General features: G+C 37.9%; 1 protein-coding gene across 1 annotated transcript; it reads left to right on the top strand.

Annotated features, from left to right (window-relative positions):
• The first annotated feature begins 533 nt into the window (after window positions 1-533).
• On the top strand, window positions 534-9,299 carry CD69 (CD69 molecule). Its single transcript, XM_015061693.3, has 5 exons — window positions 534-699; window positions 5,022-5,144; window positions 6,412-6,626; window positions 6,968-7,071; window positions 8,088-9,299. The coding sequence occupies exons 1-5, from the start codon at window positions 636-638 to the stop codon at window positions 8,194-8,196; spliced, it is 615 nt and encodes a 204-aa protein (XP_014917179.1). The 5' UTR covers window positions 534-635; the 3' UTR covers window positions 8,197-9,299.
• Window positions 9,300-17,958: the final 8,659 nt, after the last annotated feature.

Raw genomic sequence — 17,958 nt, 5'->3', positions numbered from 1 at the left:
GAATGATACCCTTCTGACAGCCGATTTGTAGCTTCCTAAGTAAAATTCTTCCAGAGTGGAGAGAGATTCATGAGGAGAGAGATCTTAAAATTCTTACTTAACAATGACCCCTCTAGCCCCAATCAGTGTCAGGGTCAGAGTGCATGTTCAATAAATATTAGTTGTTCATTAACTAAATGAATCCGAATCTAGGGGAAATATTACTTTCCAAATTATTTCCACCTCAAAGATAAGAAGCCTTAACCGTTCGCTCTTTACTTAAATACACCGTCTCCTAAACTATCTGTGTTTTTTACAAACTTAAAGAAGGATGTCTCAGATGCCGGAAAAATCCCGCTTGTCGCTTCATGCTACACCTATAGTTGTGAGAAAGCACATTTCAGACAGCAGGGAAAACCCGCAGCTCACCACCACAACACGGTGTGAATTGTCTGGGCCGCTGGAGCATAAATTAAAGAGAAGTGATGTAGTCGAGTGGTTTATAGGTGGCAAGAGGAAGGGGGTGGAGACAATACAACTGAATATAAACGCTGAGATACCTCACAGACTCAGAGACAGGACAAGAGGTCTAGCGAAGACTTTTGCTGTAGTTGGCTTGGCCTGGGATTAGCCAGGGAATCTTGACCAGAGCAAAGATGAATTCTGAAGATTGTTCCATAACAGAGAACAGCTCCTTGCATCCGGAGAGAGGACCACAAAGTAAGTCAGACCTTATTTGTTATATCCTTGTAACAAAACTTCTTTTCCCTCTCTGTCCCTCACACACACATACATCTATCTGTCTATCTACCGATCATCTATCATCTGCCTAGCTAGCTTATATATTACAGTACTTTAAAAAATGAGCCTTTGTCTTTAGAGAAACTTGGTTACATTTTGCTTCAGTCCAGGAAAAGGACAATACGGGAACAAGTAATTATTTCTCTATCTACCTGAAACATGAGAGGAGACCACAACGTTGGATTGCAGAAGGCCTTCAAAGGTCTGTTCCTTTGTTTCAATGTACGCCTTATCAGTTCTTCAGATTCACCTGGAAAGCTCACTGGCCCAGTGCCTTCCCCATCCTTTTTCCGTATCCATCTGTAGACACTTCAGGAAGCACAGCCTCTCTTTACAAAACTTTTCTTGGCCTTCCACATGAACAATTACATCCTCCGTTGTCTTCACCTGTGTCTTTGTAGGCTTGCTGTTTGCTTCGTTGTATTCTCGTGACAGCACCCTCCAGTTGCTGGCAATGAAGGTTTCCAAACTTTGAGAGGATAGACGGACGCATTTACCGGGCCCGGTGGTAGTTTCTTAGGAGAAGGTCACGAAAAGTTCTTGAAAGGGCAATCTTCTGCTTCTGCACCCTTCATAGAACTCTTCCTCTATTTCATCATTCTGCTTCACCCTCTAATCACTGGCTTCAGATTCGACATGAGTCACACATGGTTCTTCCTTTCTTCTGTTTTTCATCTAAATACATCAAAATGTGATTATCTTAGCTATTTACTTTTTCCCCTCCTCTTTGCCTATTCTGTCCACAGACTTTTCTTCTCTTTCCTGTTACCAGAATGTTACCTTTTTTTTTTCTTATAATGTGTTTCTGTGAGGCTTGTTTGTTTTTTTTTTTAATTTAGCCTTCTTCCTCTCCAATTAATGAGGTGCCCCCCAAACTTACTTTCAAGCAAAGTTACCTGGTAATAAAGGGGTGCGTTATAACATGAACAGCAGAGCTGAACGGTCTGGAGAGTGGGATTGTTTTCTGAGCCTGTGTCTGCTAGACTGGTTTATGTTAGGAAGACACCAATCGCTTTTGATGAACCCATCTTTTACTAAGTACAAGCAATCGAGTGTGCATAAGAAGTGCAAGCCGCAAAGATTCCTGGTAGCTAGGTAACCATAATGTTATGGCCCAGTTGAGCTGCTGAAAAGAAATAACGTATATAATAATAAAATCACCCAGTAAGTAGAGATCATAGTTGAACAACGAAGGACCTAATTCAGGAATCTGCCACTTTTCCCAAGTTCTCCAATTTTCTATTGAGTGTTTAGTTTATGCTGCCCTTGTAGTTGCTTTATTACTATAAGCCATCATTGGGCATCACCTTTGGATGACTTGGTATTTAATTGTGCATTTAGCTTCAATTTCTTCATTAATGAACAGGGCCCATAATCAGAGCGGAAGTATCCTGTAAGGGGAGTGTTTTGTTGCCTAGGTGATAAATCAAACAGTGAGTAACAATAGCCCTCACTAATGGAGAAACATACAGTCTAAGAATCACCTCCACCGTTTGCCTGTGGATAAGCCAATAGACTGAGCGAGGCTGGCTCTGAGTCCGGGAGCTACGCGGATGAGTTAGTGTTTGCTGAGGAACCACAGCTCTTGCTGCATTGAGTCTAAACAGCATGATTGACTCTCACATGGGGAGAAGTGAAACTAGACAGACAGTTCTGAACTTGCTACCCTATCTACCAAGGGCTGCTTCCGGTGATAGTTGTATGCTGGTTAAAAAAAAAAAAAAAAGGAAGATTTGCTTTGAGAAGCTGAGAGAAATAGAGCTAGAGAAGAGTGAAGTAAAAGCTTCTCTTGCAAAACCCCAATGCAGACCTATGCTGGGAAAGAACAATCCCCAGAAGCAAAAGCTGATGTTGATAACCAGTGAACAATGAAAGAAAACACACCTCTGTGCTCAGTTTCACTTCGGAGAAATGTTTTTTAGGAAAAGAAATACAAGAATCTCAAGATATGTCCTCTTTTAGTATGCTTTTAATTATGGAAATCATAGCATACAGAAAAACATGATATGTTTGCATTCGATGCTATTTTGTATGGTAATTTCTAGTATCATTCAAGTGGCCATTTTACGTTTCAGTTTTTGAGAACCTAATAGGGAGCTACGTATCTCTTGTGAGGCCAAATTTTAGAAACCCTGAGGGGTCATCCTAGCAAAAATCAAATTCAATCACTGGTCACAAAATCTTCTTCTCTCCGTTCTTGATTACTTATTTATATTCTAAAGCAGATATTCTTATAGTTTTTTTTAAACTAAGAATCATCATTCACATCATGTTTATATTCCACAAAATTATTTCTTATTGGTGAAATCAAATCAAATTTTTGCTTCGTTTCAGCCTTATACAGAAGGTACATGAAAAAAATCAACTTCTACCTAACATTTGCTGTATAATATTGTTATGTTTCCTCTACTAACTTCTCTTGAAAAATTCAAATATTTTGCTCTTCACTCAAATATCATTTTATTTTTTTTTTCAACGTTTTTTTTTTATTTATTTTTTTTGGGACAGAGAGAGACAGAGCATGAACGAGGGAGGGGCAGAGAGAGAGGGAGACACAGAATCGGAAACAGGCTCCAGGCTCTGAGCCATCAGCCCAGAGCCTGACGCGGGGCTCGAACTCACAGACCGCGAGATCGTGACCTGGCTGAAGTCGGATGCTTAACCGACTGCGCCACCCAGGCGCCCCTCAAATATCATTTTAATTGAGGCATAATTTACATGCCACAGATGCACAAATCAAAAGTATGCCATTTAATGAGTTCCATAACAACTCCAATCAAGATTTGAAATTTCACCCTAGAAAGTTCCCCTGTGTTTCTTTCCAGCCAAATTACTTTTCCTACACACATAAAAGCAATTACTTTTCTGATTTCTGTTACCATAGTTTAATTCAACTTTTTTTTTTTTGAGTATAGGTAACACATAATGTTACATTATTTTCAGGTGTACAACATAGTAATTCCACACCCCTTTATGTTCTGCTATGCTCACCATAATGTAGGACTCTCTGTCACACCATGCTCTTTCTTACACTACCACGGATTATATTTCCTATGCTGTGCCTTTCATTCCTGTGAATTATCCATTCCATCGCTGGAAGCCTGTATCTCCCACTCTCCTTCACCCATTTTGCCCTTACCCCCATTCTCCTCCCCTCTGGCAATCTTCATTTGGTTCTCTGTATTTATGGGTCCGATTCTGCTTTCTATTTGTTCCTTCACTTGCTTTGTTTTTTAGACTCCACCTATAAGTGAAATCATATGGTGTTTGTCTTTCTTGGTCTGACTTCGTTCAGCTATCCTTGAGTGTCATATAAACAGAAATCTATAGTTTATAGCCTTGAATGTCATATAAATGGAAATCTATAGTATATAGTTGTAGCTGCATTTTTTTCACTCGACATTTTTTGAGACCAATACATTTTATTGCATTGATGAGGTTTTTTTGTTTGTTTGTTTTTGTGGGGTTTTTTTTTGTTTTTGTGTTTTGTTTTCTGCTGAGTAGAATTCAGATATGCCATACCTTGTTTATCCATATTCCTGTTGATGGATATGTGGATTCTTTCTAAGATTTGGCTGTTAAGGATAAAGCTGCTATGAGCATTCTTGTTTTGTACAAGTGAAATTCTGAATCAGAGGATAGGTATATATTTCATTGTATGAAAAACAGTTTTCCAAATTATCTTTTCATTTTACTCCCCCATCAGTAATATATGAAAATTTCCATTGCTTCACGTATGTACTGACTTCACCAAAAAGTACCACCAGTCTTTTTTTTTTTTAATTTTCAGTCATGGTGGTTGTAGATATTTATATATCAATTCAATATTTTTTATTCATCATCCATATTTATTGCATTTAAGTCAACTTTCTTAAACAGGAACTACAGAGAGGTTAAGGGATTATGCTTAGGATCTCCTTTTTATATGTCTCCTAGGGTAATCAGATATTTAATAAATGTTCTTGTGATTCAAACAATAAAATTATCATAAACTTGGAATTTTTGTAGCTACTAAGTGCACATATTAGGCAGATATTTTATGATCTCATCATTATCCCTGGATCGGTTCATTTCTAGCCAAAAATAAACTGTCCAAAGTCACTCAAAATTGGGGGGAAATTAACTTATAAATTCCATCTAAGAAGATAAGGAGGTATTGAAATGCAAATGCCTCAGGAGAATATCAAATGTCCCTTTCTTCTACAGTTGACCTGAATTCATCATGAACTTTCTCCCTGCAGGTACCACCGCCAGCCCTCAGTTTGCAACACAGCATGAAGGGTCCCTTCAAGTTCCTATCCCATGTGCTGTATTGAATGTGGTCTTTATCACTTGTTTAATCATTGCTCTCATCGCTTTATCAGGTGGGTCTGTACTTCATGAATTCATTCTGCTGTTAGCATTCCTGTCCAGCTGAAATCAACAGGGATTACTGGCACTAATTAATCTGAAATTCTGATTAATTTAGAATCACCCCCATTTTTTTTTAAAAGCATCATTTTTGTTTTATTTGTTTGCTTTTGCATGGAACTTAATCTAAAAGCCTTTGGTTTAATCTTAACAGTAAAGCCTTTAGGCAAGGGGAGGGTCAGGAATTGTTAGCTGCCATTGTACAGAAAGTGAAATGTGTAACATGCCCAACTCTAGCCCCAGAACCCTCACAGAGGAGGATATGGTCTCACATGAAGGAAAAAAAGAGGGGGGGACTCTCATACTTTGGAATCTAGAAATGGTCTCTCTCTCTCTCTTTTTTAGAATCACCCCCATTTTTTATACATGGCTGATTTCTTTGAACATCCCAAATATAATTCCATATTCTTTAGATAATCAATGCAACGCTTTCTCAGTTGTCTAGAACGTCTTTAGAAGTATTAAAGGTGTCTATGACTTAAAAATTATTGTGGGATGGGGGAAGGGAAGGAAAAAAAAGAAGTTAAAAATTATTGTGGGAGAAGATTACACTTGAGCAGATTTTTAAATCTGAAGTGAAAGGGACTGATTTAGAGTCTAACTAAATAGACATTTAATTAGGGGGAAAATGTGGGCTTCACATTCATTTTTGATAGAAAAAAATAATATCTAAGCCATAGATTAATCAGGAATTGACCAGTCTTTTGTTTTTTATCTCAAGGGCCACAGAAGGGTGCTTATGCATAATTAAAAATATATATATATCTAGAAGCTCCCAAAGAATTAATTGGGATATGGTATTCAAAACATAGCAATACCAAGACATATTTGCCTTTTACAAACATGAAATCTTACAATTTTATGAAACGTCCCCAGCCATAGTTCTTTCTGTATTCTGAATTATTTCCCTACAAATTATTCTCTCCATCTCCCAATTTAGTGTTTCGTTGGCTGCACTGGAATTTATAATGCCCTTTACCCTTTTTAGTCCAAAGACTACTGGCAGGATTTTTCTATTTTCGTACCACTTTCGGAGATTATGGCCCAAGGGACACCCTCTTATTTCTTGCATCCTGACAGTGGTAGTTAGGCACAACAGGAAATTAGATAAAGTGAGAACCTGCCTTCTTGCTCTTCTCAGAATTCACTTCTTGCCTCTCATCCTTGTCATTGTCAGCTAGTTTCTTTTATTACTAAAACAAACCATTTTCCTGTTCACAGTTGGCCAATACAACTGTCCAGGACAATGTTCACTGGGTGTGATGGCACACCCAGTGCCATCAAATAGCCCTGTTTCTTCATGCTCAGATGATTGGCTTGCATACCGGAGGAAATGCTACTTTATTTCCACTGTAACAAAGGACTGGAAGTCAGCACAAAACTTTTGCTCTGAACACAGGGCTACTCTTGCCTTCGTTGATTCTGAAGAGGACATGGTAAGATTCAAAAACAATTTCCTAAATATTTGCTATTTTTCGATAGAGAAAATCTGTGATTTCTTTGAAGACATTGTACCTATCTCCCTTGTAGGGAAATTTAGTTACAGAAAAGCATGAGATCAGTCTGAGGTCATAATCAGGGTTCCGTTTAACCTTGTAAATTTGATTCGATTATTTAGCTTCAATGGCCAAAAGTTCAAACGAGCTGGTCCCAAACAGAGCTAATACGTGAGCAGCTTAGCCATCGTGCCTTGAATTACAGCTTTTGAGAAATGGAATTTATTACATACTTACCAGAGGGGTTGTTTAACATATGCCTTCTTTGTGCTTTCTTCAAGAACTTTTTAAAACGATACGTGGGTAGAGCCGAACATTGGATTGGGCTGAAAAATGAAGATGGCCGGACATGGAAATGGTCAGATGGCAAAGTATTCAATAACAGGTAAGTTTTAAGATGTCTCTTCATCCTCCCCAGAATGGCAGCTCAGGGAAGCCATTTTCCTTTCAAATCACTGTTGTATACAAAGGTTGTGCCCTTTATGAGCAGAGCTTTACCAGTCTGTTTTGTACGCTTACACTTTTTCAAATTCTTCAAAGAACGGTTTTAATATTGCCACTTTTGTCTTTTTATCTACTTGGAAATCATACAATAAATGCTTCTAGTATGTTTATCTCAGCAAATTTCAGTGTGGGTAACAGACTCAGAAATTTTCCAGAAATAATTACAATGCTACAAAAAGAAAAAAAATCCAACATTTCCAATCTCGTATATATATTGTCCTGATAAGCTGGAGTTTTTCTTTTTTCTTTTTTTTTTAGAAAATAATTCCCTTTTACCCTCTCCCAATTCTCATCACCACAGAGGTAAAGAACAATATTTCTAATCACGAATTAGAAGCCTCTGTGGACCTAAGAGAAAACTTGCCTCAGAATGAAAGATATTGCCTAATTTTACTACCTGTAATTAATGTACATTTTAAAGTTTAAAGGACATTTTATATGTTTAATGTTAATCTTTTCATCTGAAAACTCAGAATTGAAAAAATCTCTAGCTATCTAAATAGTTTTATGATAATTACTGATATGGAGAATAAATTTAAGTCTCTAGAAAAGGAATTCTTCATATGTGTCCTATGGGACTATACATGCAGATGGGCTTTAGGGGCCATAAACCTAACTCAGAAACAACCAAGAATCACTCCTCTGGTGGTATGCCAACCGAAGGAATGGAACTCTTACTCTCTGCTCTGTTTCTACCCTCCACATCGTCTTCCTTCCAGTCCCTATCTACTGTCTTTACAAGTTAGTTTATGGTCAGTTTGACCAGCTGACATGCTTCATGAGGTCCTACCAAGCGAAAAAAAAAAATCACAGACCACCCTCACAAAGTTCATTCTCCTGTAACTGAATGGAAATAATGAACTGAAAATAATGCTGACTTTCTTTATTGTTTGCCAGGTTCAACCTTACGGGATCTGAGAACTGTGCATTTCTGAATAGCACAGGGGTCATCAGCACAGAATGTGAAAAGAATTTATACTGGATATGTAGTAAGCCCTTCAAATAATGAGGAAACATATTTGCTTGTTGACTATGGTGACTTGGAACTCGAGGAAATTTGTGTTGATGGATGCTGCTTTATGGCCAGAAATTTTCCATAAAGACTTTGGGGGAAAAAAAAAAAAACCTTCGTATTATTTTGGAAACCTTCTTCCAAATGAGACTATGGAAAAAAAGGAAAAGAAATTCCAGGTTATCCAGCCATGAGCTGAAAAAGGCACAGGTTGCCTGATCATTCATTATGCGCAAAAATGAGAATGACTTTAAGCCTTATGGATGCACTTTATATTTTAAAATTCAGAAATAGTAAAATAACTAGGCTTAGAGTTATTATTTATTGTTGGATGACTGCCGAAACTGAGTGTGCTCCTCATATTTGCACTATTTGAAGATGTTAACTGGTGGTATTAAAAACCAAATGTCAACATAAGAAATGTTAACCGGTAGTGCAGACATTTAGTCTAAATGCATTTTTTGAAAAAAAATCAGAGAACATTTCTAAGTGGACAAATGCTTATGAAACGAAGCTTCATAATATTTTTCTCTTTATAGAGAAGTTTGCCAAGTTACTTTGTCATCTTCCTGGCAAAAGAGTGGGATAGCCATGTATTTATATGGTTTGTTGGTTTTTGTTCTTGTTTTTTTTTTTTTTTTAGTTCTACGTAACTCATCTTTTCCAATGGTACATACTTCATTGTCTTAAAAATCTTACATGTAGCATTTTACAGAGACACAGACAAACGCAAAGACCATAACGGATATTTGCGAAGCAGATGAAAGTGTTGGAAAATGTGCAATATGTGATGTGGGAAATTTCTATCGGGAAAAAGTCTGTATTCTTCAAACGTGGAATAGTCAAGTCTTATCTGACTATAAATTTGTACCTTTCCTAATCAATTCTCCCATGTGCAATGCTTCATATGAAGTATTTTCTGAGTGCAATAGTGTTTCTTTGTCTTTTGTATTCACTGCCATTATAAGCTGATTTTGTGTAAGTTAAAATAAAGGTAGAATCAACAAAACGGTTTCTAAGAAGTGTTCATTCCTTCAGAATGCACTAATATATGTCATAGTATCAGAAAACAGAACACTAGAACATTTTTTAAACTTATCTACAGTAAAAACTTAGCTTTATAGCACAGTTTGTACTTTTGGTTTTTGGAATTTTTTTTAACATTTATTTTTAAGACAGAGAGAGACAGAGCGTGAGCCGGGGACGGGTAGAGAGAGAGAGGGAGACACGGAATCCGAAGCAGGCTCCAGGCTCTGAGCTGTCAGCACAGAGCCCGACGTGGGCTCGAACTCACAGAGCGCGAGATCATGACCTGAGCCGGAGTCAGATGCTCAACCGACTAAGCCACCCACGCGCCCCCAGTTTGTACTTTTTGAATTGTTTTCATATGTGCTTCCAAAAGGGCTCTATTTATTTTTCTGTAGAGCAGATGTGCAGTGAACATTCAAATTGACTTGAGAGGAATGTAAGTCATTTAAATTTTTGACTCTGTTATTTTCTTCCTTTCTGTTATTATTCATCACCCTCATACTAAAGAGACATAGAGAAATTAGGAGACATCTAGAGTTATTTTGCAAGGGCCTATCTATAAAGCTCATCTTCTCTCAGGCCCCGTGCTGACAGCTCAGAGCCTGGAGCCTGCTTCTGATTCTGTGTCTCCCTCTCTCTCTCTCTGCCCCTCCTCTGTTCATGCTCTGTCTCTCTCTCTCTCTCTCTCAAAAATAAACATTAAAAAAAATTTTTAAATAAATAAAGCTCATCTTCTCTCCAATAAAAGTATAATTGGCCCTCATAACTGATGCTCTGTATTTTAGTCATTTACACAAAATAATCCATAAAGTAGAAACAAGGCGCTATGTTAATCTCTACGAGATACTCGAGTCAAGAAAAATTCTGTTAGCTTCAAAATTGTTTGATGAATGCGTTCCACAATATGCTTCTCCGAAAGCTGCAATGTATTTCATCATGTTCTTCTCTGAAGGCTTCTCTGAATGCCATTCTGATATCTCTAAACTGTTATCACTAGAATGCCATATTGAAAAGAAATGTGGGTTCCAGATACTGCCTATAGTGATAAAAAAAAAATAGAGGTTCCTTAATTTCAGTGTCCTTCAGTTCCCACAGCTGCAAAATAAAACAAATGGCTTTCAAACTCTAATATCCTATCGTTAATAATAACAAAGCACTCTTGAGTCACCTTAGAAAACAATGTCTTGGGGCGCCTGGGTGGCTCAGTCGGTTAATCGTCAGACTTCAGCTCAGGTCACAATCTCACGGTTGGTGAGTTCGAGCCCCGCGTCGGGCTCTGGGCTGATGGCTCAGAGCCTGGAGCCTGCTTCCGATTCTGTGTCTCCCTCTCTCTCTGCCCCTCCCCCGTTCATGCTCTGTCTCTCTCTGTCTCAAAAAAAAAAAAAAAAAAAAAAAAAGTTAAGTTAAAAAAAAGTTAAAAAAGAAAAGAAAAGAAAACAATGTCTTGTGATTTATGTGTTATGAAATGTGTTGGCGGAAAGTGTAGCTAAAGGCCAAAGCACAGGACAAGTATTGACTGTTTCGCCTCCGCCCTGCACCGTCACCAGTTGTCCAGCTGTTTTAGTTAGCACTAGTCAGAAACTTACTTACAATTGGGTAGAAATTAAATTAGTTAATACATGGAAACGAACTTAGAAGAGTCCCTGCCTCAAAGTGAACCCCCAGGATGTATTAACTTTGAATGATGATTGTTATAAATGGGAACTCTATGTCATTAAAGGTCCAGTATTGACATAGAGCAGCATTTCTACATAATATGTTTATTTCTATAGCATTTTTTTTAATTTTTAATATGTATGTATGTATTTATTTATTTATTTATTTATTTATTTTTGAGACGGAGAGAGACAGAGCATGAGCAGGGGAGGGGCAGAGAGAGAGGGAGACACAGAATCTGAAGCGGGCTCCAGGCTCCGAGCTGTCAACACAGACCCCAACTTGGGGCTTGAACTCAAGGACCGCGAGGTCATGACCTGAGCTGATATATATACTCGATTTGCTCCCGTGTTCAAGCTTTTACGTAATTTTTAAAATGTTGAATTTGCAGGCTATATTCACCTTGGATAATTATGTTAATGCGTGCTGAAGGTACCTACCAATTATCTGTGTTTTATTTGGCGTTTGCAACACAATTTCAATTCCCTCCTCTGGAAAAAGGAATAACAGTTCACCTGTTTATTTCACATAAATATAGGGACTCAATAAAATGACAACTACTTTGAAAATGATAGAATGCCATTGAAATGCTGGATCCAATAGTCAGTATTGAACTGATTCAACATTTTTATAATTCTAATATAGAAATGATCTTTCTAAGCTTGCTCTCAGTTTTCATAAATTTGACTAGATTTTAACACATGAAAATCTATGCTAATAAAATTCTAGAGAAAATGTTGGAATATATATGATTGGAAAGATTGCTGATGATCATACACATTGGTATAGTTTAACCTTTGGAATGCAGTTTTTAAAACACTTATCAAAAACCCTAAAAAGATTCCATGTTTCTTTTGATGTGACCGTTTTGGGGGGGAAGAGAGAAGACTTTAAAGGAATAATCTCTGGTGTTCAAGGTATAACCACAAAATGTTTATCAAAGAGCTATTTTTAATAATGATAAATTAGAAACCACTTAATGGTCCAGAATTAAAGATTTAGTTAAGTAAATATGATTCTACTACATGATGAAATAATATGACAACAATGAAAAATAATAATAAAAAAGAATGTTTAGGTATATGGGGGAATGTGCAAAGTATTATTGTTAAGCCAGGTAAAATATATATCCAGTAAAATTTTATCCTGTTAAATGTTAAATAGAAATACACACATTTTGTGTTTCTATATCTTAAAGAGAGAAAACTACAAAGGTGAAGACAATGGTTTTCCCTGAGTAATAGGAGTATAGATAACATTTGTTTTCTTCTTTGTTTCTTCAGAGTTTCAAGATATTCTGTAAGAGAAATTTATGTTAATAAGCCTTAATGTAGTACCATTAAAGTAGCAATTTTACTATTTGAAGTATGACTCTATTTCCTAGTGACCAATTACCAATATTAAAAATGAATTTGGGGGCACCTGAGTGGCTCAGTCGGTTAAGCATCCAACTTCGGCTCAAGTCATGATCTCACCGTTCACGAGTTCAAGCCCCATGTTGAACTCTGTGCTGACTGCTCGGAGCCTGGAGCCTGCTGCGTATTCTGTGCCTCCCTCGCTCTCTGCCCTTTCCCCCCTTGGGCTCTGCCTTTCTCTCCTTCTCTCTCTTTCTCTCTCTTTCTGTCAAAAATACATAAACATTAAAAAAAATTTAATAATGAGTTTGTTTGCGGTGCCTGGATGGCTTCGTTGGCTGAGCATCCGGCTCAGGTCATAATTTCGTGGTTCCTGAGTTTGAGCCTTGCATCAGGCTCCTGTTGTCAGCGCAGAGCCCCCTTTGGGTCCTCTCCCCCCACCCCGTCTCTATCCCTCCTCCTCCTCTCTCTCTCTCTCAAAAATAAATATTTTTAAAAAATGAGTTTGTTTTGAAACAGTCCCATAAATACAGAGAATAAACTAATAGTTGCCAGAGGGGATGGGAATGAGGGGATGAGGAAAATGGGTGAAGGAGCGTGGGAGATACAGGCTTCCAGTTATGGAATGGATAAGTCTGGGCATGAAAGGCAAAGCAAGCACAGGGACTATAGTCAATGATACTACAATAGCCCTGTATGGTGACAGATGGTAGCTACACTTGTGACGACCCTAGCATAATGGATCGACTTGTGAAATAACCCTGTTGTACACCTGAAACTAATGCAACACTGTGTCAACTATACTTTTTTTAGTATTAGTTTTTGAGAGAGAGAAAGAGGGAGAGAGAGAGAGAGAACAAGTCGGGGAGGGGCAGAGAGAGAGAGGGAAACAGAAACTCCCAAGCAGACTCTGTGCTGTCAGTGCAGAGCCCGACGTGGGGCTCGAACCCACGAACCGGGAGATCATGACCTGAGCTTAAGTTGGACGCTCAACTGGCTGAACCACCCAGGCATCCCTCAACTATACCTCAATAAAGAAAAAAAAATAATAATAAGGTTGCTTCAAGAATCTCCTCTATCCTAATTTAACTCAAGTTCCCCCACTCTTATGGGCACGGCATGGTGCAGTGTCACCTAGTGGCGGGGCAAAGTCACTGCACTTTTGTTTTGTTGTGTTGTTTCTTGGCTCAGAAGATGTATTTAACGGGAGAGAAACTGCAGGTTTGTTTTTCTTTTTAAACGCAGTTTAAACACAGTTTAAGTGTCGTGGGTAGTATAATCAGCTTTACGTATTTCATTATAAAGACATTGCATCTAGTTTCTGCCCCACAGTGCAGACCAAGGAGATGATCTACACCACAAATAACACTACCTAATGTGTAGCTTTGTTTTAGTTTGTTTTGTTTTCTAGATTTATTTGAGGTATGATTCGTATGCAAGAAAATGGCACATAATTAATATGTACAATTTGGTGACTTTGGTCACATGTACATATATGCTCATGTTACCATCACCACAATCCAGGTGATAAACATATCCATCACCTCCCAAAGTTGTTCTCTTGGATTTTGTTTGCTTGTTTGTGTTTCAAACTCACAACATGAGGGGCGTCTGGATGGCTCAGTTGGTTAAGCCTCTGACTCTTGGTTTCGGCTCAGGTCATGATCTCCCTGTTCATGGGTTTGAGCTCCGCATCAGGCTCTGCGCTGAGAGCACAGAGACTGCTCAGGATTCTTCCTTGCTCCCTCTATGCCCCTCTCCCCACTCATTTTTCCCCCCTCTCTCTCTCTCTCTCTCAAAATAAATAAATAAACATTTAAAAAATCACAGCATGAAATCTAACCTTTTAACAAAGTCAGTAGAGTTGCAGGTTACAAAATCAAAATACAACATCACTTGCATTTCTATACGCCAACAACAAACACTAGGAAATTAACAATCCCATTTCAATAGCTCCAAAAAGAATTTTAAAAATCTTAGAAATAAGCCTAACCAAAAAAGTGAATGACTTACACGGTGAACACATTAATAAAAGAAATTAGAGCAGATACAAATAGCTGGAAAGACATTCTGTGTCCACGGATTAGAAGAGTTAATACTATTAAAAGGCCATATCACTCAGAGCAATCTACAAATTCAGTGCAACCCCTATCAAAATCCCAAAGATATAGTGTATAGAAATAGAAGAAAAAACAATCCTAAAATTCAGATGGAACCACAAAAGACCCCCAAATGGGCAAAGCAATCATGAGCAAGAACAAAGCTAGAGGCTTCATACGTCCTCATTTTAAAATATATTACAGGGCGCCTGGGTGGCTCAGTCAGTTGAGCGTCCAACTTTGGCTCAGGTCATGATCTCGCAGTCTATGAGTTTGAGCCCCGCATTGGGCTCTGTGCTGATGGCTCAGAGCCTGGAGCCTGCTTCCGATTCTGTGTCTCCCCCTCTCTCTGCCCCTTCCCTGCTCATGCTCTGTCTCTCTCTGTCTCAAAAATAAATAAAAACATTAAGAAAAAAAATTTTTTTAAATAATAAAATATATTACAAAGCTACAGTAATCAAAACAGTATGGTACTGGCATAAACACTGACATAGAGATCAGTGGAACTAGAGAGCCCGGGGGATGGGGGGAAGCATGCATATAGAGTCATTTGATCTTTGACAAGGGTATCAAGAAAACACAGTAGAGAAAGAATAGCCTTTTGAATAAATGGTGTTGAAAAACCTGGATATCCACATCTACAAGAACGAAATTGGATCCTTACCTGACGTCACCATACATAAAAATTGAGTCAAAATGGATTAAAGACGTGAAAATAAATCCCAGAAAAAAAAATAAGGGAAAGTCTTCTTGACTTGGGTCTCCACAATGATTTCTTGAATGACACCAAAAGCACAGGCAGCAAAAGCAAAAATAGATAAGTAGGATTACATCAAACTAAAAGCTTCTGCGGAGCAGAGGGAATGGCAGAATAAAAACGTAACTGGGGAATCTGGGCGGCTCAGTTGGTTCAGCGTCTGACTCGGTTTTGGCTCAGATCGTGATCTCACGGTTCGTGGGTTCAAGCCCCACGTCGGCTCTGTGTGGATGGTGCAGAGCCTGCTTGGGATTCTCTCCCTCTCCCTCTCTCTCTGCCCCTCCCCCACTCATGCTGTCTGTCTCTCTCAAAAATAAATAAACTTAAAAAAAAATTGAAAAGGTAACCTATTGAATGAGAAAAAAATCTTTGGAAAACATACATCTGGATAAAGTGTTATATGCAAAATATAAAAGAATTGTTTTTAATTCATAGCAAAAAGATAATAATAGTGATAACCTGATTTAAAAATGGGCAAAAGACTTAAATAGACATTTCTCCAAAGAACTCACTTTTTAAAAACTTTTTAATGTTTATTTATTATGTAATATGTGCAAATATGCTAAAGTACTTTGTATATGCTAAAGCCTCTACTACCAAAGTCTATATTACCAAAACATACTTCAAAATGTCTAGTTTTTGAAACCTGAAAGTCACATTTTTCTTATTATATAATATGACTAATTATCAATATTAATATAATGAATATTATATAAATGTGATATTAATAATATAATATACTACTATAGTGAATATTAATATCTTATTTTATACATGTTATACGTGTTTAATAGCTTGCAATGAACACAATACTGTATTAATTAATATTAATGAAATATATTTAATAACTTGTAACCAACATACAGACAAGGGTACAACACATAAATGTAGGTTTAACAATTTTTTACAGAACAAATATCCATGAAAACTCTACCCAAATCAAAAAGCAGAACATTGCTAGCACCAAATGACACTTTCTTGCCTTTTTTTCGTCTCTACCCCTTTCACCTCCCCCAGAAATACAGAGATACCTGTTTTCATAACTTCTAAAATTGATGTTTGCAGTTTGTTTTTGACCTTTGTATGAATGGAATGAAATGGTAAGTGTTCCGCTGTGTCTAGTTTCCCTCAGTATATCTCAAGCTCAAACTCATAGCCAACATCACATGGGTGAGTTTGATCCACGCTGTTAGGTGTACCTGTTGTTAATTACTTTTCATTCTTATATGTTGTTTCCTGTATGAATAGGCAGTATTGATTGATATTTGGGTTGTTTTCTGTTTTTTACTGTGGACGAGGAGAAAGAATTTCTTTCTACCCTTCTAACCTCCTTGGCAATCAAATTAACGTTAGACAAAGTAACAGGAGAAAAACTAATTTAATTGCAAATGTGCAGGGACCCCATAAAAATGTAAGACCCAAGGACAAGCTGGACAATGGAGACTTCTATGTCATCTTAAGCTAAGGCCTGGGGCTTCAAAGGGAAGAAGAATAATTCACAGACCAAAGAGAAGAACAGAGATGTTTGATAAACAGACATTTGACCTGCCATGCAAATAAGTCATTCACGTAAAAATGTTATCTCTTGTTAATGGCTCTCTTTCTGAGCCAGGTCCCGTATCTAAATATTTTTTAGATAGTTTAAGGGAGAGGTAAAGGTATTCTTGAGTCTGCTGGGTCTTGATTGACTTCAGCTTGCAACAGTCTGCTTGCCCACGTGGCACATTTTGGAGAGACTTGTTCTGAACCCCATTACTCCTATTTAAATAATGTTGTGATTGGTAAGTACAGGCTTCTTATGTCGGCTGTTTCTCAACCTGTTCTGCTCTCACAGGAGAAATGGAGACATGTGGATGTGAACATTATCTGTGGCAGAGGTCATGAGATGTCCCAGACTTTCAAAATTTCAACTTAATCTTGTCCATAAAAATCTCCTTATCTTATGCAGCAACAAAGCATAAATGGGGTTCCTAACTATGTGGTCAGGACGATGTGATCTTGGATACCTGTTCCTTTCTGTGAGTAAGCACTCCAGCTAACTGCCTGCCAAATTACAAACCTGTGCTCCTTTGTTCCTAAAATTGTGCTACATAAATGCGTCCCTCAAGAAATCATAGAAAATCCATTAGTATATCACAATTCCAAATTCTATTCAGCACTAAAGGTCCCATTCGTCAAATTTGGGAGATAATCAGTCAGAAAAGCAATCCTAAGTCTCTCCATGGTCATGGAACCAGAGTTCAATACCACAAAGTGAACTTTACAAATACTCAGAAGTTAGGGGAAAGTGGGTGATGGGCATTGAGGAGGGCACCTGTTGGGATGAGCACTGGGTGTTGTATGGAAACCAATTTGACAATAAATTTCATATTAAAAAAAAATAAATAAATACTCAGAAGTTAACAGCTCAGCCTCTATGGTACTCCAATGCCGTCGTGCAAAGAGGAGCTTATGCCATCATCAGTGAAAAATGTTGCTTCTCTGTAAACAAAGCAGGACAAATAATATCTAATTTAAATCTGTTAAAAGAAAGAATTAAAATTTTTTTGTCAGACAAAAGAAGTACAGGTATTCTATAGACCTGATCTATTTCTGGAGCTTGGACTGGCTTAATGAGATGTGGGAAATGGGCTCTGATTTGTTCTTTTCTGTTTATTCATCCTCAGTCTTTTTTTTTTTTTTCAGAGAGAGAGAGAAAGAGAGAGAGAGAGAGCACAAGCAGGGGAGAGACAGAAAGAGAATCTCAAGCAGGTTCGATACCCAGTGTGGAGCCAGACATGGGACTCCCTCCCATGACCCTGGGATCATGACCTGAGCCAAAATCAAGAGTGATGCTTAATTGACTGAGTCACCCAGGCTC

Source organism: Acinonyx jubatus, chromosome B4 (assembly GCF_027475565.1).
Source record: "Acinonyx jubatus isolate Ajub_Pintada_27869175 chromosome B4, VMU_Ajub_asm_v1.0, whole genome shotgun sequence".
Taxonomy (NCBI): Eukaryota; Metazoa; Chordata; class Mammalia; order Carnivora; family Felidae; genus Acinonyx; species Acinonyx jubatus.
This window is presented reverse-complemented; position numbering and strand designations above follow the sequence as displayed.